A 25400-nucleotide genomic window follows, 5' to 3' on the forward strand; every position below is an offset into this window, starting at 1 on the left:
TATTTCTCTTTGGCCCTGGGGTGAGCACACATACCCTATAGCAAAGTTTAAAAACAAACAAACAAACAAACAAACAAAAAAGGCTAAAGCAAACTAGGCTGTTTGAGCTGCAGTCCGGCAAGCGTTGTGGATGTGTGTGGCAGGAAGGAGCTTGGCGTCAATAGGAAGCCCTAGTTCAAACTTTGCTCTTACCTCTAACCAGCTAAGTGTTAACAATGTAAGTCGAATAATCTTTCTTTATCTCGTTTTCCTTTCTGAAAAGTGGTAATAATGACACATACCACCTTACCAGGATGTTTGTAGTTGGCCTAGAATAATATATATGAAAATATATTACCAAACGAAGCTTTTTATAATCTGGGGCATAATTACTAGTATATTAACTCATTAGGTTATTAGGGTACAATAAGTATAGATCTGATTATCATTAATTTACTCCCTTATTTTCTTAATCTCTTTTTAAAAGAAGTTTTAAAAGGATATAATTATCATTACATTTTGGTTATTCTCTTTATTTCTTCATAAATTTGATCAGAAAAATAAGATGCCAATATTGGTTACTAGAGCTAATTTTGAAATTTAGATCCCTTAATGATCTTTCTTAGTCTGAGAGCTATGGACAATTACTATTTCAGACTGGAGAGACTTTTGTGTTTATTTATACCTCACCTTGTTCCAGAAAGGATTTAGTGTGGCTCAGACCCAGAGTAAGTAAGACAGTGGGGTAAGCATAAAAAGGAACAAAAGATGAATCAGCAAAAACAAACAGGAAGGAACTGTCTCTAACTGAAATTCATCCCAAAGAGCTGGCAAAGGAGAAATGGAATTTAGAGTAAGCAGTTCCCCTAGGAATGGAAGAAACGCAAAAACGAAGGACTGTTGGAGACACACTTCTAATTTACAGTGATTATAATGACTCCTGCAAAGGAGAATAAGGAAGTAGAAATTTTCCTTTATCAGATTGTCCTCATTTCCAATTAGTCATCGCAGAACTGAGGGAAAGCCAGAGGCCTTTCTCACTAGGAAGTGAGAAGCCTGCACCTTGGCTTCCAAGGGCTGTTTGTGTAGAAGACAAAGTGGCCCTAGTCTCAGTAGACTGAACCCCAGATACTCTGCAAGGTTCTGGGAGCTCTCAGAACAGATGGGACTTTTTCTTATGCTCTGCAGATTGTTTTCAAAGATAGCAATCCAATAATCCAAGTTATCTACAAGTCCCCTAAAGGTATTGATTACTTCATGAACTTAGTTTAGGAATGATAAGGTTGTTTTTTTTTTTTTTAAGAATTATTTAATTTTATTTATTAGTAGTATTTTAATTTGCTATAGAACACCTGTACTCACCAGAGAGAGACAGCAGTTAGTGGGGGTAAGTGAGAAAGCAAGCCTCCAGGTCCGAGACTCAAACCTTGTTTGGCCATGTGGGAGTTCAGTGCCTTTAACCACCTTGTCACCTGCTGGCCCCAGGAATGATTCTTTTTTAAGAATTATTTTATTGTATTTATTATTATTCTTCAGTTTGGACAGAGAGAAGGAGAATGAGAAGGCAAGCCACCAGGTCTGGCACTCGAACCATGGTTGGCTACATGGGAATCCAGCACCTCAACCACCATGCCACTTGCCAGCCCCTCATTTTTTTTAAGAGATTTTTGCTATAGGGTGCGTGTGCTCACCAGAGAGATAAAAAGCAAAAAATCATCCCCCAAAGGGGATGACCACACTGCAATCCCCTCTCCTTCATTCTCCTCTCAGGACTTTTGGGCATACACGCACACACACATGTACCCAGCATGAGTTCCAAGCTGCTGGTTCTGGGACTCAAACCAAGGTCTACTACATGGAAGTCCAGTGATATAACCATTACACCATCTGCTGGTCCCAGGAATGATATTTTTTAAGGTTATTTATTTTATTCATGATAAGAGGGTGCATGTGCACACAGAACAGAGAGAGAGAAACACCTTCCACAGGGTCTTATCACACCACGATTCCCTTTTCCCAGCACTCTAGCTTATCTTGATTCTGGACATACATGGACAAGCCCAGCATGTTTTCAGGCAGACCCAGGAATCCAAACTCAAGGTTGACCATGAGGCTTCCAGCATTGCAGTTTAGTTTGCTGTAAACTGCACCACCAGGCTGGACCGGGAATGATAATAAAGAACTCAGCAAAAACCTTTAAAAAAAAATTAGATTTCCCTGGGGACCAGCAGTTAGCGTAATGGCTACATCGCTGAACTCCCATGTAGTCGACCGCGGTTCAAGTCCTGGACCCGGCAGCTTAAACTCACGCCGGGCGTGTGTGCGTGTGTGCCCAAGATCCCAAGAGGAGAATGGAGGAGAAAGGATTGTGGCGTGGCCATCCCCCCTGGGGGGTGATTTCTCACTTTCTATCTCTCTGTCTCTGTCTGTCTTTCTGGTCAGCGCACTCGCCCTCTAGCAAAAACCTCTCAAAAAAAAATTAGATTTCCCTTCTCCTCACAATTTATTCTAGATTATCTTTATCATTCTTTGTTTCTGTTTTTTAATTGCCAGAGAGTGTGTGTGCTCAGCAGAGAGAGAGAGAGAAAGAACAACAGAGAGAGAAAGCACTGTAATCCTTCTCCTCTATTTCTCCAACCTGTCGAGATTTGGGACACGCATGCACATGCACCCAGTATGTTTTGCAAGCTTCCAGGGCTGGCCTTCAAACCACAAGTCAGCCTTGTATAGTTAACCATCAGACTACGTGGCCTGCCCTGTTTTTTTCATTCTTGTCACTGCCACCACTTCCTCTCTTGGCTCAGCTCCCGCCCTGATTCTTTATTCTCTTAGAGCAGTAGTTTTCAACGTTGGCCACACATTACAGTCCTCTTTGGAAGCTTTGAAAAATACCGATCCCTAAACCTCATCCTCTTGAGATTCTGATTCATTTGGTCTGGGATGGAGTTCAGGTGTCTGCACTTTTTTTTCAAACTTTTTTTTTCAGTGAGTCTAATGTCCAGACAGGACTTGAAAACTCTTTGAGTCCTGCATGTGGCAGCCTTACTGAATCTGGTGAGCCCCCCTTTAACTCTAAACTCAGGACGGAGCATGAGATTTGCCTCTTAGAAGCCTGGACTGAAAATAACTCCCGTGTGCCTGGCTGGCCTGCTCTAAGCCACAAACAGAACCGCTCAGTTCGTAGTGTCGTTTGGACACCATGACCGCATGAGCACATCCTGTAGCCATCTGGAGCATTAGGAAGGAACATGGCACACAGATATTTCCTGGGGCCTTTTGTTTAGTGGTTAGTTATTTTTAAAAATGAGCCAAGTCTCAGGCAAACTTAGTCATTGGTCTCGATCCTTCTGTATGTCTGTGAAAGAATAGGTGAAATGATCGTTCATTCAATTGCTGGTTTTAATTCTGTGCACATACATTCTCTTTTCTCTGACTCCTTATTTAATGAGCTCATATTTCAAAGAGGTCAATTTTCCTAGGAACAGTACTGGACAAGGGATGGGAGGAATGAAAAGGAACAAACCAAAAGCTCACACGATAGAGATCAATTAAAGAGCATAATTAATCCTATTATAGAGAGATTAGTCTTTTGGGGGGAGTGGCCCACACCCGCATGAGAATCATAGAGTTCACTTAACCAGCATTTTGTTAAATATTTGAGTACAGATTACTGAATACTTGACAAAGAACATCTAAAATGAAATATTATAGGTTCCTGGTGGTTATCACAAATTACAATAAGGTCAGTATGAAATTTAAAAGATACTTATTGTCTTTTCAGTTTCCACTTTACTGGACAGACAACTAAAATCCTAGGTAGACTTACACAGTATTGAATGTGTGGTAATCCGTGAGAGAGAGAAGGATTCTGAGTTATGGCTTCTACTGCAGATTAGCAAATTAATCTCCTCCCAGAATAGCTAGAGAGAGGCAGGCTACCTGATTAACAGGGTGATTTAAAAATTTGTTTCTAAACCAGAAAAATAATTAATGAAAACATTTGTAAATTAATTCTAAGAAAAAGTCTTCTAAGCCCAGGACAAGAGAGCTCTATTCAGGTTAGGGAGAAATCAGTTTGTCAGCTTTTTATTTTATATATATTTTTACTCATGGTAGAATGGACACATGAGAAAGGGGGGCAGAAGAGAGAGAGAAATAAAGAGAAGAGAGAGAAGCACTCTCCATAGGGCCCAGTCACATCACAATCCTCTTCCTCTTGTTTTCTAGCTCTTTGGATCCCAGGCACTTAGGTGTGTACGTGGCATGTTTCAGGCTGACTGGACCAGGGATTTGAACCGCAGTTGCCATATGGCATCCAGCTTCTCTTGAGCAGTGTATTTTCATTGTGCCATGGCACCAGTTCTATCTACTTCGTAAAAACCCTTAGTTGATTGGGCAGGCCCCATACCCTACTGGTTAAGGGAAGCCAGATACCACGTGGCCAACTCCCATCCTTATCTCAGTTTGAGTCTCAGCCCTGGCAGCACAAAAAACACACTGTGCACATGTGCGTGCATGCCCCACATACTGACAAGATGGAGAAATAAGTGATAGGGGATTTTGGCATGACCACACCCCATTAGGAAGGTGCTTTCTCCCTCTTCCTCTCTGTTTCTCTCTGATATGCACAGGTGTCCTCTGGCAATTAAAAAGAGAGAGAGAGAGAGAGATCCTTAATTGATTAAGAGGGTGAACAAGATGTAGTCCATAGATGAGTGTAAGTCATATACTATATTACTTTCATCTTATAGATGAATAATTAGGAGTTCATTATACTTTATTAACATTTGATGCTTTTTTAAAAAAACATCTTTTTTTTTAGAATTATTTTATTTAACTTTATTTACCTATTTAATTTGACCAGAGAGGGACAGAGCGAGTGAGAGAGAGAGAGAGAGAAAGTGAGAAAGCAAGCCTCCAGGTCTGGGATTTGAACCACAGTCAACCATGTGGGAGTTCAGCACCCTTAACCACCATGCCACCTGCATATAAGGATTTAATACTGGCTATATATAACAGGGAAAGCATTTCAGTGAGAAATATGTCATATGTGGTCAAGCTGTCTTTTCATATGGCAACATTTGGTAGCTCACCATTCTGACATTTAAAATATACAAAAATAGTGCTACTCTTTTATCCTTTGGGTCTCATTGACAAACAATGGAATAATAATGCCTCTGGTTTCAGTTCCTCTTGGATGACATTAGCAAAGAGAGACCTGATGCTTTAGCTGAAATTTGGTAGCCCAAGAAATGCATCAACTGCTCCAAAGTATCCCTCATGTTGTAGAAACAATGCTTTCCATTGACCCTTAGACCAATAATAATCCAGTGCATATGCTGAACATTTCATTGAGAGAATATTGACACATAAGAAGTTTCCAACAAAGGGACCAGCAGTTAGCGTAATGGCTATGTTGCTGAACTCCCATATAGCCGACCGCAGTTTGAGTCCCGGACCCTGTGGCTCAAACTCAATGCTGGGCGCATGTGTGTGCATGCCCAAGATCCCGAGAGGAGAATGGAGGAGAAGGGATTGTAGCATGGCATCCCCCCTGGGGGGTGATTTCTTGCTTTCTGTCTCTGTCTTTCTGGCGAGCGCATGCACCCTATAGCAAAATCCTCTCCAAAAAAAAAAAAAAGAAAGAAAAAAAACATTTCCAACGAAGACAGCTCTGTTTATTTTCTCATTAACAGCACACACAAAAAACAACTTCTAATAGCCATTATATAAATTACTGTTTTGCTCTCAACTATAGTTGTAGCTGAATCATCTGGGTTTATAATTATTGTTAAATTATTCTATCTAGATTATAAAATATTTATGCCCAAACATCTGCTGGATTTTCTGCATTTTTCTCGTATTCCTTTCCCATCCTTATCTCACCCTAGAAGGAGTTTTTGCCATTCAGCTGGGTCCTGTCAGGTCTCTGATTAGATGTGATTTAATCTACCTCTGTCATAGAGACATGGAAAAAGACAAGCATTAATAATAGGATAGTTAACTGGTTGCATTAGTAGCCCTAGTAACTGAGAATGAATTAAAGTCCTTCGTTCATAAAGCTGCTAGTGGGCCAGTTAAGGTGTCTCGATCCCACATAGCTGACTGTGCAGTTCAAATCCCAGACCTGGTGGCTTGAAAAACCCAGTGAATGCATGCATGGGCATGTGTACCCAAAGTCTTGAAAGGAGGGAGATGGAGGAGAAGGAATTGTGGCATGACCATGTTCCATGGGGGTGGGGGGCAATTTGCTTTCTTTCTCTCTCTCCCCGTCTCTCCATCTCTCTCAGGCAAGCACATGTGCCCTGTGGGGAGTAGGGGAGGTGGGAGACAACCAACCAACCAACCAAACAAACAAACAAAAGGCTGCTAGTTCTATTTTTAGGCCTAAAGATAATTTTTGCAAAGCTTACCAGTCCAGTGTATTTCTCTGGTGAATCCTTTCTCTAATGAGCCAAGTCCTGTAAGGCCAGATTGATTCTAACTTTAGATCCTATGAGGAAAAAGGGCACGTGACGTGTTCTGTTCGTGCCCATTAAACAGCAAGAGATTGTGTAATAAAACCACATAGTTTTGCATACCAGATCTTATTAATAAGGGCTTCTCACCTTTAGTCTTGTGTGCCTTAGTTCAATTGGACACGTGTTTATTGACTGTCAGAGACAGAGGTGAGTAGAACAGTAATAGAGAGACTCATGTGGGGTAATGAGGGCAGGGAGTGGCTGGATAGGGTGATTAGGGTCAGAATTGAGCAAGGTCCTGAGGTCCTGGAGGACAGGGGCCAAGTCTTACCTGTCATCTGACATTTATTACCAGATAAAGTTGACAGGGAAGGACACTTGGCAGATGAAGGATTAGATGTGATTTAATCTACCTCTGTCATAAAAACATGGAAAAAGACAAGCATTACTATAATAGGATAGTTAAATGGTTGCATTAGTAGCTCTAGTAACTGAGAATGAATTAAAAAGTCTTTAGTTTACAAAGCTGCTAGTGGGCCAGTTAAGGTGTCTTGATCCTACATAGCTGACTGTGCAGTTCAAACCCCAGACCTGGTGGCTTGAAAAACCCAGTGGATGGGTGGCAAGGATAGTAAGAGGCCTGACAGGGCAGAGAACAGTAGTGTCTTGTTGCCTTGAATCTGTACATATGCAGACATAGCAAAATGTAGAGCTGGGAAAGTTGCTTGGCTTCATGTTATGGAATGCCTTGAACACTTGGCAGAGGAATTTGTACTTAATTCCGTAAGCAATGGAAAGCTAATGAAGAATGTTAAGCAGAAAGGCTGTTGTGATTAGAGCTGGAAATGTTCTTTAAGAAGATTAATCTGACATTATGTTGGTTTGTGAGTGATTATGAGGAAAAACTGGGAGTTATCCACTTAAGAGGCTGTTGCAGCATTACAGGTAACAGGTCCAAAGGACTTGGTACCTCCATTCCCCTGCACGCCTACCTGTGGGCCTTCAACCACAAGCCTCTGCATCTGTCTGATTGGGAGCATTGCCTGGCCCCTGGCCCCTGGAGCCTGCTGAGCCAGTATTCAGGGAAAACCCGAAGTCCCAGGGAGTTACTTCCTCAGTAGTAGCCTTCAAGCAATGACCAAAGGGAGTTGGTAAATAACTAATCTACATCATCTGCCACTCACTGGGATACATCCAGCCGTATTCAACACAGAGTACCCCAAAGGTATTGAGTCACAGTTATCCATTGGCATGAACTTGTTAGTAACTACCCCCGCCCCTTTCTTTAAACTGCTACAGCACATGTGGGCTCTCTGGAGGGCAGAGAGAGAATATCTCCCTTCAGGGGAGAGGGCCATGCTGCAGTCCCTTCTTCTCCATTCTCCTCTTGGGATTTTGGGCACACAACGCACATGTGCTGGTGTGTTTTTCAAGCCACTGGGTCTGGGATTCAAACTGTACAGTTGGCCATGAGAGATCCAGCCACCCCAACCATCACACCTAGCTGACTCAGTAACCCTTTTTTAAATTCCTACCTTTATTAAACTTACTTTGCTACTTCCCATCTGACGCTTTCTGGTGTCACTTTTCAAATGAACTGCTTACAGTCATATTCTTGCCTGGGTGGCCCTTCTGAGAGAATCTCACTCTCTAGGCTTTCCTAGAGTGGGCCAGCAGATAGTGTAGTAGTTACATCACTGGACTTCCAACACAGCCTACCATGGTTCAAGTCCAGACCTGGTGGCTTGAAAATCATGCCAGGCACATGTGTGTGCATGCCCATGATCCCAGGAGGAGAATAGAGGAGAAGGGATTGCAGCATGGCCATCCCTCCTGGGGGATGATGTCTCACTTTCTCTTTCACTGTCTCTGTCTCTCTCTGTCGAGCACATGCACCCTATGGCAAAAATCTCTTAAAAAAAAAAAGAAGGAGGAGTTTTCTGTGTGTCTTACAAGAGACACTGAGGAGCAAGAAGTTAAGGACTTGGCAGTTTATTAGCTATACAGTTTAGAGAGAGGGAGGAGGTAGTGTTATCTATTGCTTTAGCTAGCAAAATACAGATGCCATTTATAGACAAATGAGAAGTTAGGAGAAGCCTTGGAAGTTTTCATGAAGAGAAAGGAAAGGTTTACTTTTGACCATTTTGAGTTTGAAGTAGGGGCGGAACATGACAGTGAAACTGCCAGCCAGCATTTGGAAATTTCGTCGTGGGGCTCGGGATGAAAGTAAGAATGGAGATTTAGGTTTAGTTATTGTGCAGAGGTGGTCGATGAAGCTATGGAGGTAGCTAAGACCTTTAAGAACTGGTGTAGCCTTAGAGTGAGCAAATGTGGGCCTGTGACAGAACTCTTGGGAATGAATGTCCACATTTGGTGTTTTGGGAAGAATGACAGGAACAGGGCAAGTATAGGAAGCCAGCTGCAAAAGGACAGTCAGGAAAGAGCTGTTGTGGAAATTGGGGAGGAGCTGGGAGGAGGCAGGCTGAACTGGAAAGGCCCTAGGTTTGATAAGTGTTGGAGTTCTGACAACTGTTCATCCACACTACTGGACCATTAAATATTGAGCATAATCAGCTTTCTGTATTTTAACATTTTGAATGTCTATTGCATTGTAGCATAGCTGGGACTCTAGGGGTATATTTTTGTAAAATAGATTTAATTGATAAATCAGACTTTATATTGCTTTTTCTTTTTTTTTTTTTTTTTTGGAGAGGTTTTCACTATAGGGCGCGTGTGCTCACCAGACAGAGAGAGACATAGAGACAGAAAGCGAGAAATCACCCCCCAGGGGGGATGGTCATGCTGCAATCCCTTCTCCTCCATTCTCCTCTTGGGATCTTGGTCACGCATGCACACGCGCCCAGTGTGAGTTCCTTCAAAGCCACCGGGTCCGGGATGCAAACCGCGGTCGACTATGTGGGAGTACAGCAACATAGCCATTACGCTAACTGCTGGTTCACATTGCTTTGTCTTCAGTGAAAGCAGTGCCAAAAACAACACTGTCATTGGCAATACAAACAGTTTTATCTTAATGTAATCTATTTGGAGAAAGCCATTTAGAGAAGAATTAGCTCCTATATCTGAGAATACCAGATACTGATTTGGTTACGAGACACTGGATTGTTAGAAAGATTATGATGCATTTTGACATAAAAAAACTACATCATGACTACCTGGTACCTCATGTAGGCAGTGCTGTACAAGAGTTAGTTTACCTGTTACACACATCATGCAGGCTCTGCTGCTTGCTGACCTCTGGCAATTTCTCAATCTTGCTGAGCTTCAGTTTCCTTCTGTGTAAATAAGGAGTCGGGTGACATCTGTGCTCCTTCTTAACACTAAGATTCTGTGATCCCCGTCATTTGTGTGGGCCGTTTTTTTTTGGTTTTTTTTGTTTGTTTGTTTTTTGAGAGGTTTTTGCTGCAGGGAGTGTACGCTCACCAGAAAGACAGAGAGAGACAGAGAGACAAAAAGTGAGAAATCACCCCCCAGGGGGGATGGCCATGCTGCAATCCCTCCTCCCCCTTTCTCCTCATGGGATCCTGGGTACTCATGCACACGCGCCTGGCGTGAGTTTTAAGCCACCAGGTCCGGGACTCGAACCGCGATCGACTACATGGGAGTCCAGGGACATAGTCATTATGCTAACTGCTGGTCCCTGGGCTGTTTTTCCTATACCCTAATTCTGTGAGTGTGTGTGTCTGCACATGCATGTGTGCACATCCACACATTTACACACATATTTCACTTAAAGCCTGTTTAACAGGAGTACATGTTGAAGATTGTTTACAAGTAATTAATACATTTTAAAGCCATGCAGTGTGAATAGACAAATATGTAATAAAAATGCTGAATAAGGATGGTTCCTTCACTTATGTTCCTTCACTTTATGTTCTCATAAATTCTGCCGTCAGGTGGATGAGGGTGGTAGAAGATACTGTTTCTTTTTGTTTGAGTTTGCTGTAGAGCTCATGTGCTGGCCAGAGAGAGAGAACATGAGGAACAACCCCAGTCTCCTCTCCTTCATTCTTCTTTTGAGACCCCAAGCACACACACACATGCCTGGCTTGAAACAAGCTGCCAGGGCCGGATTTGAACCGTGTAATTGGCCCGGCCAATAGAGCTGTCCCAATTGCCATCCTACCAGCTAGCCTGATATTGTTCTATTTATAGTTTCCATCGAATTTGTGCCCTCAGGTACATTTAATCACAAAGTTGCTTTTTTGTTTTGTATTTTTTAGTTGCCAGAAACCACGTGCTGAGAGAGAGAGAGAAAGCATTCCATAGTCAGACCAGGTCATGCTGCTATTTATTTTTCTCCATTTCTGTATCCTATCAGGATTATGGGCATGCATACGCACATACCCAGTGTGTTTTTCCAGCTCTTGGGGCCGGGAGTCAAACCACAGTTGGCTGTGAGATCTGGCTTCCTGTATGTAGGGATAACCACAGCACTGTGAGGCTGCTTACGGGAGTTTTGTTTGTTTGTTTGTTTTATGTTTTTGCCATAGGGCACATGCCCTGGCTGGAGAGGAGAGAGACAGAGGGAAAGTGAGAAATCCCCCCCTGGGGGTCCCTTCTCTTCTATTCTCTTCTCAGGATTTTGGGACATGTACTCGGCGAGATTTTCAAGCCACTGGGTCCAGGATTTAAACCACTGTTGGCCACATTGGAATCCAGCCACCTTAACCACCATACCACCTGCTGACCCTGACACCAAGTATTTTTTCAAGTATCTCAGTTTAGTCATTTATAGCTGTTCAGATGTTATCGGCATTATATCACCTCTTTAAATTTCGTTTTCTCACTTATAAAATTGGTACAATAATAGGATCTTCAGGATTTGTGGACTGAAATTTAATATATATTATCCATTATAAATACTGTCAGGTTCACATTTCTCTTTTAGAGCATTCTATATTTGCAGAGCTCAAAAAGATAGCTGTAGGCAACCAGCAATGTTTTCGGAATTAGTTTAATTGGAGGGATCATTGAAGATTGAGGGTTATAATTTTCAAATACTCATCAGTGCCTGAATAGAAGGTGATATATAACCGTTCTAGTTTGATCATGGTTTATTAGAATATTAGAATTGATGTAGTACAGATAACTAGTTTCAGCTTTTATTAGAGTTAATGTTTCTAGATTCCTTCCTTGTTATTAAATTTCTGGTCATTGTTTCTCCTGTATAATTTATTGACCCATACACTCTCACATGTATTCAACAAAGAGGATTATCCCTCCTCCCAGATTGCAAATGAAGCTTTTGTGAAGCTTTTCTGCTGTAAACAGAGCCCTTATTGATGAAATTCACATGAAAACCATTTGTTTTAATGCATTATGTATTGAGGCATAATCAGCTTTACATATTTTAACATTTTAAGTGCCTATTGCAGTGTAGCACAGCTGGGACAAAGGGACAAACTATTGCAAAAGAAGAGATTTAATAAATCAGACTGTATATTGCCTAAAGACAGTGTCTGGAAACCGTACTCCTTTATTGGCAGATAATACTCACAAGGTAGGAAAAAAACTGTTTCCCAGTTAGAAACGAGCCACAATTAAAATGTTACTATTGGAAAGCCTTTTTTTGGTTCATTGCTTATTTGTTTTTTAAATAAAGAATTACTTTGGCTTTTAGGGGACATGCCTTTTTTTCCTATAAAGAAATTCAGTTGTCCAGTTTTCTTCCTAAATTGACCATTGTGGACACATTTGAGTGTGGTAGTTTATATAGGTTTCCTTGAAAGCATTTGGATTGGTTGTGCTCTATTTGTCAAGCCTTCCTTGCATGTTCAAGTCTTCGTTATTGCCAGCTTGAATCATGTTGACTCTAAATGGCACACATATGTACTGCAAAGTATGAAGACGGTAAGTTATTATTACTGGTCATATATAAAGGCTATTTTCTCATATGTATGATTTTTTGCTGTTATTTACACTCCTGCACTATATAAGTCGTTAACCTCACATTTTAATTTTTCTTCTTGACTTGTCACTGCTTCCAGACGCCAAGGACTTACTGTTGCGCCAATACAGAAGACTTGGAGACAGTCATTCACCACGTACATAGCCTGTACCCTTCTGCCCCTTTTCTGGCAGCCGGGGTTTCCATGGGAGGGTAAGGTCTTCCATTTCTGAAATATCTGAAAGGGAAGCACTTTTACTGCCTGTCTCTTTCAGAGGACTATAAGCTAGCTACACAGACATTTAAAAATAAATGTTTGGTTACTTTTCATCATATCTTATCACATGTAGGCAGAATGAAGGCGTTCATTCAGGTGAATTTTAGCATTTTCTTTGTCCCTGTAGTGAAAAGGAATTAATGCCCCTTTGGGGAATTTAGGATTTGGTGAGCCTGAAGGCCTCACAAAGTAGATTTGCATGATTCGGCAGCTGCTGTTGATCTGATTCCCTGACACACTCCCAGCCATCCCCACTTGGGACACTGAACGTACATCCTGACTTTCATCAACTCCAGTCACAGAAATAGAATCGCTTTTTGCTCTCTCCAACTGCAGTGTCCTTCAGCACTATTTTTCCCCAGGTGGTTTTTGGTTTTATTTTGTTGCTGGACAAGTGAACCTACCTTGGTCTCTCTGGGAAACTGAAACTTTGTTGTTAAAAAAAATTCAACAGCTGCTATTTTGAACATCACATACTCAATTATTATTATAAATATACTTTAAAGAAACCTGTCTTTCCCCCAGAGTATGTCATTTATTAAAGCTGGTCATTCTTAACTAACTAAACTCCCAAGATGTTCTAAAAACTGAAATGACAGATAAGTCAATTATACAATTAAAAAAGAAAATATATATAGAATATCATTATAATTTGTGTTGCCTGTCATTATTTTTGGTCTTATTTGGAATGTTATTATGAGACTCCTTTAAAAAGGTCGTGAAAACATGGAGTTAAAGTACAAGTTTGTGCAGTCATTGTGGTGCAGCAGTGACAAAAATTCCAGATCTCTAGAGGAAAATGGAGAAGGGATTAAGGTGTGGCCATCCCTCCATGGGGTGATTTCTCACTTTCCCTCTCTATGCCTCTCTGTCTCTCTCTGGCGAGTATACGCACCCCCATCACTAAACTTAAAAAACAAACAAAAAAACTGACAACGACAACAAAAAGAAAAGACATCTAGCATGCATGATCCCACCCTAGCTCTTGAGGAGTTGAGGACTGGAGAAGAGGGATTGTGTGATGTAGCCCTGTACAGGGTGCCTCTCTTTCCCTCCCTCTCTCATACACATGTGCTCTTCATCATTTCAAAAAAAATCAAACTTATTTTGGTGCAAAACAATTTTGAAATGCAAGCATAGTCTTTTTCATAATATGCATTTTCCATGAACTTTTGAAGATCTTTTGTATTTGCCATGTTTTTATTTAGATTTTTTGGGGGGAGGGGAGAGGTTTTTGCTATAGGGCGCATGCACTTGCCAGAAAAACAGAGAGAGACAGAGACAGAAAGTGAGAAACCACCCTCCTCAGGGGGGATGGCCATGCCACAATTCCTCCTTCATTCTCCTCTTGGGATCTTGGGCATACACGCACATGCGCCCTGCATGAGTTAAAGCTACCAGGTCCAGGACTCAAACCACAATCGACTACATGGGAGTCCAGCAACATAGACATTATGCAAACTGCTGGTCCACTAGATTTATTTTACTAATAATTATTTATATATATATTTTTTGTTTTAATGATGGTGAGCTTAAGTAAACTCAAACTTGTTATCATCTGGCATTTTACTGTGCTTTAGATTTCCTAAACCATTGTACAAAACTATTTTTTTAAATCAGTGAACACTTGAGATAGAAAATGATAGTTCCTTTTTTAATTGTATAATTGACTTATCTGTCATTTCAGTTTTTAGAATATCTTAGGAGTATAGTCAACAGCTTTTACAAATTATAAACTCTGGGGGGGAAAACTACAGGTTTTTTAGGCTTTTATACACATAAAACTTCTAAGAAGAAAAGAATACATTTCTTACATTAGCATGGAAGGTCTGACTTGACCTACTAAAGGAAGAAATTGAAATCAATGCCGAAAACCCAGGCAGAATCTCTGTGGTGCTTCAATGGGCAGAATTGAGCTCTCTTTCTTTTGCTCCATAATGTGAACCTTAAAGGATAGGGTGAGAGCTGAACTTTTTCCCCTTATTCATATAAATTCTTGACTTTTTTTAAAGGCCAGACCTTATATAAACAAGGCCAGATTCTCTATTCAGAGGCTCCTGGGAAATGCCTATTCATGGTGCACTGAAGCTTCAGTGCCTGCAGGCAGAACTTGACCGTTAGCCTTTACAACTGGTTGAATATTAATGTCTTGTAAATTGTTTGAAGGAAGCATCCTTTCTAGTTGCCTAGCACTGTGACATGTTCCCAAGAGGGTTTACCGCTTAGGGATAAGTTTTATAGCTTGACATATTTTTTCTTTTGGAAATGCAACAGGCAGAGTATAGTCTGTTGAAGATCCTTATGCTCATTGCCCTGAGGAAAAGGGTCATCCTTGAGCCTGTGATGCTGGGGCCAAATACTGGCTTTGAGCCAAAAGTGAGTCCAACCAAGGAACCTATACCACTCTAGACCCAGAGTCCACAAACTTTAAAAATACATAGAAAATTCTGAAGCCATATGGTGGCACATTGGTAAAGTATGACTCTTCTCGAGGTAATCCTACATGAAAAATGTATTGGCTCGGAACCAGCAGTTGGTGTAATGGTTACGTTACTGGACTCCCACATAGTTGAGCACTGTTCAAGTCCCAGACCCAGCAGCTTAAAACTCACGCTGTGCATGCGTGCCCAAGATCCTGAGAGGAGAATGGAGGAGAAGGGATTGCAGCGTGACCATCCCCCCTGGGGGGTGATTTCTTGCTTTCTGTCTCTATGTCTCTCTGTGTCTCTCTGGTGAGCACATGTGCCCTGTAGCAAAAATCTCTCTTTAGAAAAAAAAAATTTCTTGGATCAAATCTGGAGTCTTCCCTGAACATGTGCCAATGATTTAGGGCTGACTGAATGCTGGGGGGTGGATCACATTGTCAAGACCCTGTTGGGGGTGTTATCTCTCTGTATGCCTTACTCATAAAAGAGATGAGTGAATAAATTTAAAACAAATCATAGTAAATTCCAAATATACAAGCGGACTTCAAAAGTTCATAAAGAAATAGAATGAGTTTTTTTGATCTAAATAATTTTTGAAATCCATGCATACTTTTGGTCCTGCCCCATAGCCTAATTGATAAGGGAACCAGGTCCCAAATGACTGCGATTTGAATCCTTGCCCTGGTGGCTTGAAAAATACACTGGGCACGTGTACTTACATGCTCATAATCTCAACAGGATGGAGAAACGAAGGCGAAGGTGTTGTGGTATGACTACACCCTACTCTGTCTCTCTCTGTGTTTCTCTGTCTCTGGCAAGTACGTACACATTCTGGCAGTTAAAGAAAAAGAAAGAATGAAATTCATGTATCATGGTTTTCATAATACATGTTTTCCATCAACTTTTTGAAGACCTCTCCCCACTTAAAAAGATAAAGACCAAAGTATCCCCCATAAACTCATCGCCCAGTTTCAACAATTACCAGCTCATAGATACGTTTAATCAGCATCATCCCCCTCACTCATTCCCTTCCAACTGTGAGTATAATTAGCTGAATCTCAGATATCATTAATTAATATTCCAGCTGTTATCTCTAAAAGGTGGAGTCTTTCCTGAAAAACAAACAAAAAAGGGACCAGCAGTAGGTGTAATTGCTATGTTGCTGAACTCCCATATAGTCGACCGTGGTTCAAGTCCTGGACCGGTGGCTTAAATCTCATGCCAGGTGCATGTGCGTGCGTGCCCAAGATCCCAAGAGGAGAATGGAGGAGAAGGGATTGCGGTGTGGCCATCCTCCCTAGGGGGTGATTTCTCGCTTTCTGTCTCTCTGTCTCTCTCTGTCTTTCTGGTGAGCACATGCGTCCTATAGCAAAAAATAAACAAAAAACAAAAAACTCTCTTGGGGCCTGCAAGTGGCATGGTGATTAAAGGCGCTGGACTCCCACATGGCCGACTATGGTTCAAGTGTCAGACCTGGTGGCTTGCTTTCTCACTTCCTCTCTCTCTCTCTGTGTGTCTCTCTGATCAAACTGGAAAATAATAATGATAATAATAATAAATAAAGTTAAAATAAAATAATTCTTAAAAAAAAAAAACTCTCCAAAAAAAAGGGGGAAAAAAAGACAAAAAAAGAGGGAAAAAAAACAAACAAAAAAATCAAACACTCAAACAATGATAATGTTATCGTGCCTGAACAAACTTAACAATATTTCCCAAGTTGTGTATTTCATTTTATACTTTTAAGTCAAGAGCCACTTAAATTTTTTTTTAAGTTAAATCTGTCAGTGTATGGATTCTTTCTTTTTCTCTTTACTTACTGTGTTTTTTCTTTTGGTGAGAAAAATGGGGTTCATTCCTGTCAAAGTAAAACAATGTTTTTGCAGGTAATATCCTGGCATTATTGTCTTCCAAAAACTATCCCCACCTACTAGGTTATGTCTACTCCTAGATTTCCCTCTTACCTTTCAATCTGTGCATTTTGCCAGCCTCCCAGCAATATCTGACCTCCAGCCAAAGAGGAGGGCCACCACAACTAGGACCCAGAATGAACCCCTTGTAGGAGAGTAAACATTATCTTTTAGTGACCCACAATACTATGTGTAAGTAGCACATACTCTCTCTCTCACTCTGTCCATGTCTGGTCAAATTAAAATAAATAAATATAGTCAGAGAAGTCTTTTAAAAATATATAATGAGAAACAGAATTAGGATATCATCCTTTCTTTTAGTTGGCAGTTTTTTGACATTGTTAATGATTAAATTCAATCCTAGAGACTTACTGTAGGGTGCAAGAATCCTAGACGACTAGGATGGCCACCCAGTCCAGTGTCAGAAACCCCTGGGAGGGAGACATAGGCAGCACTAGTTTTTTAAACCCCCCAAGTTAATTCTAACATGCAGCCACATTTGGAAACCACTCAGAGGGTGGGGTTCTCTCATGTTACACTTAATAGAATATACATACAGGGAATAATTATGTGCTTTTTGCATTCATAACACAGTTGGTTGCAAGATAAATAGTATAGTCATGCATTGCTTAACGACAGGAATATGTTCTCAGAATTATGTTGTTATATAATTTCATCATTGTATGAGCATCGCGACGTGTGTACTCAACCCTAGGTGGTCTAGCCTACCGCACGCTAGGCTACCTGGTATAGCTTACATGCTCCTTATACTGTCTGGTGTGGTCTGTCATTGACTGAAATGTTGTGGGGTAGAATGAGGATGCTTGCATGCTTTTCCTTTTCCATAGTTAATGCGAAGTCCATCCATAGTAAGAAATGGGATGCCTTGAGAGAGAAAACAAAATAATCACTGAGTATCCTGTGTCTCCTCATTTTAGAATGTTGCTTCTAAATTACCTTGGCAAAATTGGGCCCAAAACTCCTTTGATGGCAGCTGCAACGTTTTCAGTTGGTTGGAATACTTTTGCTTGCTCAGAGTCATTGGAGAAACCATTGAATTGGCTGCTTTTTAATTACTATTTGACAACCTGCCTCCAGTCTTCAGTTAATAAGTGAGTCATCTTTAAAATTGGTTGTTTCTCATCTTTCTGTCTTTAAAGATAGGGTCCATTTGTCATGATCCTCCTGTATCAATCTCCTGAGTATCTGGGACTACAGGTGCACACCATTGTATCAGCTTTTAGGGTGTGTGAGACTAAAGGCCAGACCTCCCTTGTCTCAGCCTGCAGAGTACCAGTGTCAACCACTGCATGCTACCACAGCTTGACTGAAACTTTTTGCTAGATAACCTACCCTAACAGTAAAAAAATTTTAAATTAGGGCTAGTAGATGGTGTGGTGGTTGGGTGCTAGACTCCCACATGGCCAACAGTGGTTCAAATCCTGGACCTGGTAGTTCGCTTTCTCACTTTCCCTTTCTCTCTCTGTTTCTCTATGGTCAAATTAAAAAATAATAATGATAAATAAAATGAAATAATTTAAAAACATTAAAACATAATACTATATACATTATATATTATATTTCTCTACTGCTGTATCAAGATATGTTCTATAAGCATATACAAAAAATAAGAAAAATTTAAGTCTAAGCTAAAATATTCATGAAAGTTGTATTGTTTCTTTCTGTATCCCAGTGAATTGTCTTATGTAACCCTAGGGTATGTGCCCCACTTTGAAGATCACTATTCCAAATCACTGTTCTAAATTATTCTAAAAGACTAAATACATTATTAGTATGGAATGTGTTAAGTAATATGGGCTGTTTCTCTAGATTTTCTACTTGTTGCTAGCTCATCTTATCAGTATCAAATTCTTTTCTAGGTAGTAAGGAATATATTAAGTGCCTTCAGTGATGAATAGTATGACTTTTTAATCATGTGCTTATAAGCATGGTATGTTGTAGAAACAGGAGACTGTGAGACCAACAGATGGCATAATGGCTGTGTTGCTGGACTCCCATGTAGTCAACCACAGTTCAAGTCCTGGACCCGGTGGCTTAAACTCGTGCCAGGTGTGTGTGCATGCGTGCCCAAGATCCTGAGAGGAGGATGGAGGAGAAGGGGTTGAGGTGTGGTCATACTCCCTGGGGGGTGATTTCTCGCTTTCTGTCTCTCTCTGTCTTTCTGACAAGTGCACATGCTCTATAGCCAAAAAAAAAAAGAAAAGAAAAGAAAGAAAGAAAGGAAGAAACAAACAAACAAACTTCGGAGAATGCAGTTCACTTGGATATTCTCAGCTTCCACAGTTCCTTTTATGTATTTATTTTAAGATTTTTGCACAGGGCACATGTGCTGCAGAGAGAGACAGAGAGGTACAGTGAGAGGGAAAGTGAGAAATCACACCCACCCCTCCCCCCGAGGGAATGGCCACGTGGCAATCCATTCTCCTTCTGGGATTACAGGGATGCATGCACATGTGGCCAGTGCAGTTTTCAAGCTGCCAGGTCCGGGACTAATCACAGTCGGTCATCTGGGAGTCCAGTGTGTTTACCACGCCACCAACCAGCCCCTCCACAGTTCTTATCCTGCCAAAATACTGTTGTTGCATTCATCTTTCTGGAATTGTTTGTGTATCTTATAGCAGTTAAATTAGCAGGGTAGCAAAGAACATGAGCTATTTCTGTTTATTTTTTGATGACTGTTAACAGTGCATTTTTAAACGAATTGATACATTTAAATATAAACCCTAAATAAAAAGTACAGCTGGCCTAGGCTCAGTGGTGCAAGCAGTAATGTGCTGATCTGCAGTGCTAGAAGCCACATAGCTGGCTGTGAGTTCAGACCCCGAATTGACCTGAAACTGTCAGGCACGTGTGCACACACACCCAAGATGGAAGGCTGGAAAAAGAGGATCATGGTGTGACCAGACCCTGTGACGGTGTCCCTTTCCTCCACTCATTCCTGTGTGCACACACATGCATGCTGCTTTCTCTCTCATGAAAGAAATAAAAGTACAGTTAATTTGTACATGACTTATTGAAACCATTGTTATCTTCAAGGCTGACATTAAGCATTGGGTTAAACTTTCCTGTTTGTTCAATTACAGATGTTTATTATAAATATTACTAACAATACCAAAGAGTTATTGGATCATTAGGTCGGCTGCTGGCGTGGTAGTTAAGGTGGATGGATCCTACACAGCTGACTGCGTGGTTCACACACTAGGCGTGTCTGCATGAGTGCCCAAAATCCCAGAAGGAGAATGGATTGCTGTGTAGCCATCCCCTTTAGAGGGTGATTTCTCACTTTCCCTCTTTTTCTGTCTCTCTCTAGCAAACATATCACCCTGTGAAAAAAATCTAAAAAAAAAAGTATCTTCATAATGAATAAAGAACAAATGTCAATGTACTATTACTGTTGTTTCTGATTAAGCAAATATTTATTACCACCTTTGTACCCTGTGGTAAGCTGTTTAGTTGTTGTTGTTGTTATTATTATTATTATTATATTTTAGATATGATTCAGGTAGGAATGATCTTAATTTTTCTTTTTTTTTGTAGAGGTTTTTGCTATAGGGCGCATGCACTCGCCAGAAAGACAGAGAGACAGAAAGCGAGATATCACCCCCCAGGGGGGATGGCCATGCTGCAGTCCCTTCTCCTCCATTCTCCTCTTGGGATCTTGGGCTCGCACGCACACACGCTCAACGTAAATTTAAGCCACCAGGTCCAGGGCTCGAACTGCAGTTGACTACATGGGAGTTCAGTAACATAGCCATTATGCTAACTGCTAGTCCCAAATGACCTTAATTTTTACATTTGACTTTTTTTGTTTCCAGGCACCGGCATATGTTTGTAAAACAAATTGATATGGATCATGTCATGAAGGTAGGAGAGAAACTTTATATAATCGTTTTATTTCCTCTTTTGATTTTAAAAATAGACACAATTGTTTTTGTTTTTGTTTTTTCAGGCTAAATCCATTAGAGAGTTTGATAAGCGATTCACATCAGTCATGTTTGGATACCGAACAATTGACGATTATTACACTGATGCCAGTCCAAACCGTAGGCTGAAGTCAGTAGGAATTCCAGTGCTGTGTCTGAATTCTGTGGATGATGTTTTCTCCCCAAGTCATGGTAAAATGAATGTCTTTATATATGTTTTGACATCGATTAACTTATAAAATACTATTCTTTTTACGAAAGTATACTCATCAGAAACAACACGTAACATGCCAGTTTTTTATATGAAACTTAGAGAACAAACAAAGCCCAGATACTTGTAACTTAGTATCCACATGTCTCAGATTATTTTTTCTTCTCACACACCCTTATCTAGTCTGAGAGCCTTAGAGCAAATTATAACTCAGTATTTCACTTGTTTCATTTTATAACCTCTCTTTCTTGTTAAATATAATGTTCTTGGGACAAATTATATCACTTTGCCTCAAGAGAGCATTGTCATCACTTGCCTCCTCTTTCTTAGGTTTGTATAAAGAAGAATTTGAATTTTTCTTTCCTTTTAACCAGGAAGACAGCTTGAGGCTTAATAAACACAGTAGCCTTGAATATCTCTATGAGTGTCACATATTTGGAGTAGATGTCATATTTGAAAGGAAACTTTTGTTTCCTCCCTGGACACTATATAAAAGGAAATTACTCCAAAGTTAACTTTCCTGCCCTCTTAATTCAGAAAGTATGGAATTTAGTGACAAAGATGTCTATGTGTTCATACATCGAAGCACTGTGCAATAATTAGGAGTAATCTTACTACTTAAGGATCAGTAGACATGACCTCTAATTTTTTTCTAATGAATGTTAATGAAGTATTTTATAAAACTTTTCTCCTTATTTTTCCCCTAAAGACTTTAAACACATTTTCCTCAAGTACTTCATTAAAAATATTACTCTAACACAAACATAATTCACATGAATTGTGAAAATTTCAAATCCCCAAAGTATATCTTTTTTAAAATCACTTATTATCTCTCCAGGAGATCCCATTTTATTACAAAATTTATAATTAACCACAGGTCATTTTAGATAGCTGGAACTTTTGGCTTTTAACTATGGATCAGAAAAAAAAGAAAATTTTAATATGGTTTGAATTATTATATGTGACAATTATTTAGTGTATTTTTGTCAGGTTAGGAAAATCTAGTATTTTTCCATTCATTTTTATATTTTACAGACCCTTCTACTAACAAAAATTTCCCAACATTTAACCTGACCCACTTGGGCAAAGTTTAAACTCATTATTTCCTATTTTTTCTCAAGCCTTGCAAATAGTCTTGCCACATTGAAATAGTGGACGATTGTCTGCAGTCTGAGAGAACAGGCAGCCAGCGTCTTTCACATGACTCAGATGTGGCCCAGCCTTTTGTTCTTCTGATATGACTGTAACTATCAGTGTTAGAAATTTCTGAGTGTATCCAGAGTGTGAAATTGGCTATTAATAATTCCATTAGGGGCAAGTGAACACTTTAAATGCATGGTAAGAAAGGAAAGCAAAAATAGAGTCAGTCATCTCCCCACCCTCCTAAGTTCTCATACGTAATTTTAGGAAAAGAGATGTTCACTTTTAGGTGGTGTTCTTTGGGTCAGATGCAGCTTGCTAAGGATGTGCGTTCAGGACCCCTTATGGATTAAAAACTTGGCTTGCTGAGCCTTGCACTAGGATTATATTTTCTTCTCCAAAGAGTGTTGTGAAAGGTTGTCGGGGTCATCTAAATAAGCAATTTGTGTAGGGCAGCCACATGGTAGGGTCTTCTAACCTTCCACAAAAGGGCATAGGGTCGGGAGATCTTTTAATTAGCTTATATACCCCTGCAGTTCAGTCCAAAATGTGAAGGTCTACTTAATACATCATACACATTATCTTAATTAGGGAGGTAAGTTTTAGCACTCTCTGAAATTAAGGCATTTCTCATGCCATGTGATGATCCATCATAAATCTTAAAACATTTTTCCTGTTGAAACTCTAAGCATGGGAGAAAAAAAAAATGAAAGAACTTTAGTTCATATTGTTTAAAGTTTATATTCAAGGTAGATCTTTAGAGAGCATATGAAAAGATTGTCATTATGGTGAATTATATTAAATATGACAACTGTATCAAAATCAAGTTTTTGATTCACTTAACTATCAGAAATTCATAGGAGGAAGAAAAAGAAAAAATAATTACTCATGTTTCAGTTCACTACCTAAAGAAAAAATTGTTACCATTTGGAGAATTTTATTCCTTTTCCTTCTGTGTATGTCTTTTTTTTTTTTGAGAGGTTTTTGCCATAGGGCACGTGCGCTCGCCAGAAAGATCGAGACAGAGAGATAGAAAGCGAGAAATCACCCCCGAGGGGAGATGGCCATGCCGCAATCCCTTTTCCTCCATTCTCCTCTCAGGATCTTGGGCACGCACGCACACGCGCCCAGGGTGAGTTTAAACCACCGGGTTCAGTACTCGAACTGCGGTCGACTACATGGGAGTCCAACAACACAGCCATTATGCTAACTGCTGGTCCCCCCCCCTTTTTATTTTTGCCATGGGGCATGTGCTCACTGGAAGCACAGAGAATGATAGATAGAACCGGGGGATGGCCATGGCACAATCTTTTCTCTTCCATTCTCTCGAGATTGTGGCCACAACGCACATGTGCCCAGTGAGAGTTTCAAGTCACCAGGTCCAGACTCAAACTGCGGTTGGCCATGTAGGAGTCCATTGCCCTAACTACTTTGCCCCACATATTTATAACTTTGAATCCTTGATACAGCTACCAATTCACGTCAGGAATCCAACTAAATATAAAGTTAACCAAAATTACACATAATGAATTTATCTGTTTCTCAAAGTTGCTAAGATCAGTTTTTTTCTTTAGTGGAACCACTTAAATGGGAGTCTCGCCGCATTCACCATTCCTTGAATTATCCTACTTTAATTTTCCAAAACAAGACAAGAACTATACTTTTCATTATAATTAAATATTTGGATGAATTCTTCCAAAAATGATGGTCCACTGTAAACATGAACTGTTACAAAAAATATAGATAATTTTTATAAATTAGATTCATTCTATTTAGTCATCGCAGGTACTTTTAAATGCTGTCTTGGTTTATATCGATTAGAAATGATAAAGGTATATACACTTTTCCTAACAAAATCTGCTAATGATTATGTATGTTTTTCTCTCTCCTTTCTCTCTCTTATTGCCACGCTTTTTTTTTTCCCCCTCAAGCTATTCCAATAGAAACTGCTAAGCAAAATCCTAATGTTGCTTTGGTCCTTACTTCTTACGGAGGCCATATTGGTTTTCTGGAGGGAATCTGGCCAAGGCAATCCACTTACATGGATCGCGTCTTCAAGCAGTTTGTGCAGGCCATGGTTGAGCATGGACATGAACTTTCTAATATGTAGTTCTTCAGGTGCATTTCGTCTGAACCACCACTGGGAAGGCAGCTCAGCTCAGTGCACAGATTTTAACTACTGTATATTCAGCAAATAAGCCAGCAGATGGGTGAAGAGGTCCAGAATGATATGCAAAAACTACTTTTTGGGGAAACAAAACACCTTTATAGCAAGAGATTAAATATAGTATTAGATTGTTACTTACGTAGATTTTATTTTTACTATGCCTTACCAAGTATGACCTTAAATAAAGTAGTACATACATGGAATTGCACTTAACCAAAACTATTGTGTAAAAAAGATTTTAATTCCTCAGGGTTTTAGTTGAGGCTAGTATTTTTTTAGATTACTCACTTTAGGTGATTTAATGGTACTTTAATAACTGTGATGAGACCTTGGTCATTTGAATGTATAAGTTGGCACATTCCTAAGGGTATTTATACTTAATGAGGACAACAGAGAACTGAAATAAGATAAAATGCAACACATTAGATCTTTTATGTATCCTAACTTTAAAAGGCAAATGCAATGATGTTAGACTGACTTCTATGTATGCTCTTTTACTCTGACAATATTAAATTAGGGCTGATTTATGTTTTATAATGATCTTAATTTACATGCTTATTTTTAAAATAGTAAATGTGCACACATATATCATTATATTAAAATAAATTCTACATTTTAAATTGTTTCATTGTGAGTTTTTATCTACAAAAATGGACCCAAGAAGGAATCTCTGAAAGGTAATTTGTGATAACTTCATGAATGCATTAGTAAGAAACATTAAGATTGTTTTGCCTCACTGTCTCCACAATATTAGGCTCATGCCATTTGTACCTATTAAAAATACTTTCGACTACGAGAAACCTCACAGTGCCTTAAGGAATAATGATGTTAATTATTTTTATTACAAGAAGTCTCCTGGTAGGCAGGCCAGGACTGATGCAGAGGCCTACCAGTGCCATCAAAGACCCAGGTTCTAAGCCACCTGGTAGCGTGGTGGTTAAGGCAGCTGGCTCCCACATGGCTGACTGCAGTTTGAGTAT

The 25400-nt window shown here is 40.0% G+C and overlaps 1 protein-coding gene across 2 annotated transcripts in view; it reads left to right on the top strand.

Moving 5' to 3' along the window:
• The window catches only part of ABHD3 (abhydrolase domain containing 3, phospholipase), a 51394-nt gene extending 26372 nt beyond the window's left edge, over positions 1 to 25022 (top strand). Inside the window, exons 4-8 of one of the 2 annotated variants that reach the window (XM_014588987.2) lie at positions 12449 to 12561; positions 17897 to 18070; positions 20795 to 20843; positions 20929 to 21094; positions 24185 to 25022. In XM_014588987.2, the coding sequence (XP_014444473.1) occupies positions 12449 to 12561; positions 17897 to 18070; positions 20795 to 20843; positions 20929 to 21094; positions 24185 to 24363 (681 nt within the window). In that variant the 3' untranslated portion in view covers positions 24364 to 25022. The remainder of the gene's footprint in view (positions 1 to 12448; positions 12562 to 17896; positions 18071 to 20794; positions 20844 to 20928; positions 21095 to 24184) is intronic. The other variant, XM_006151596.3, reaches the window with a different exon arrangement.
• Positions 25023 to 25400: the final 378 nt, after the last annotated feature.

The sequence above is a fragment of the Tupaia chinensis genome, unplaced genomic scaffold (genome assembly GCF_000334495.1).
Source record: "Tupaia chinensis unplaced genomic scaffold, TupChi_1.0 Scaffold000320_2, whole genome shotgun sequence".
Lineage (NCBI taxonomy): Eukaryota > Metazoa > Chordata > Mammalia > Scandentia > Tupaiidae > Tupaia > Tupaia belangeri.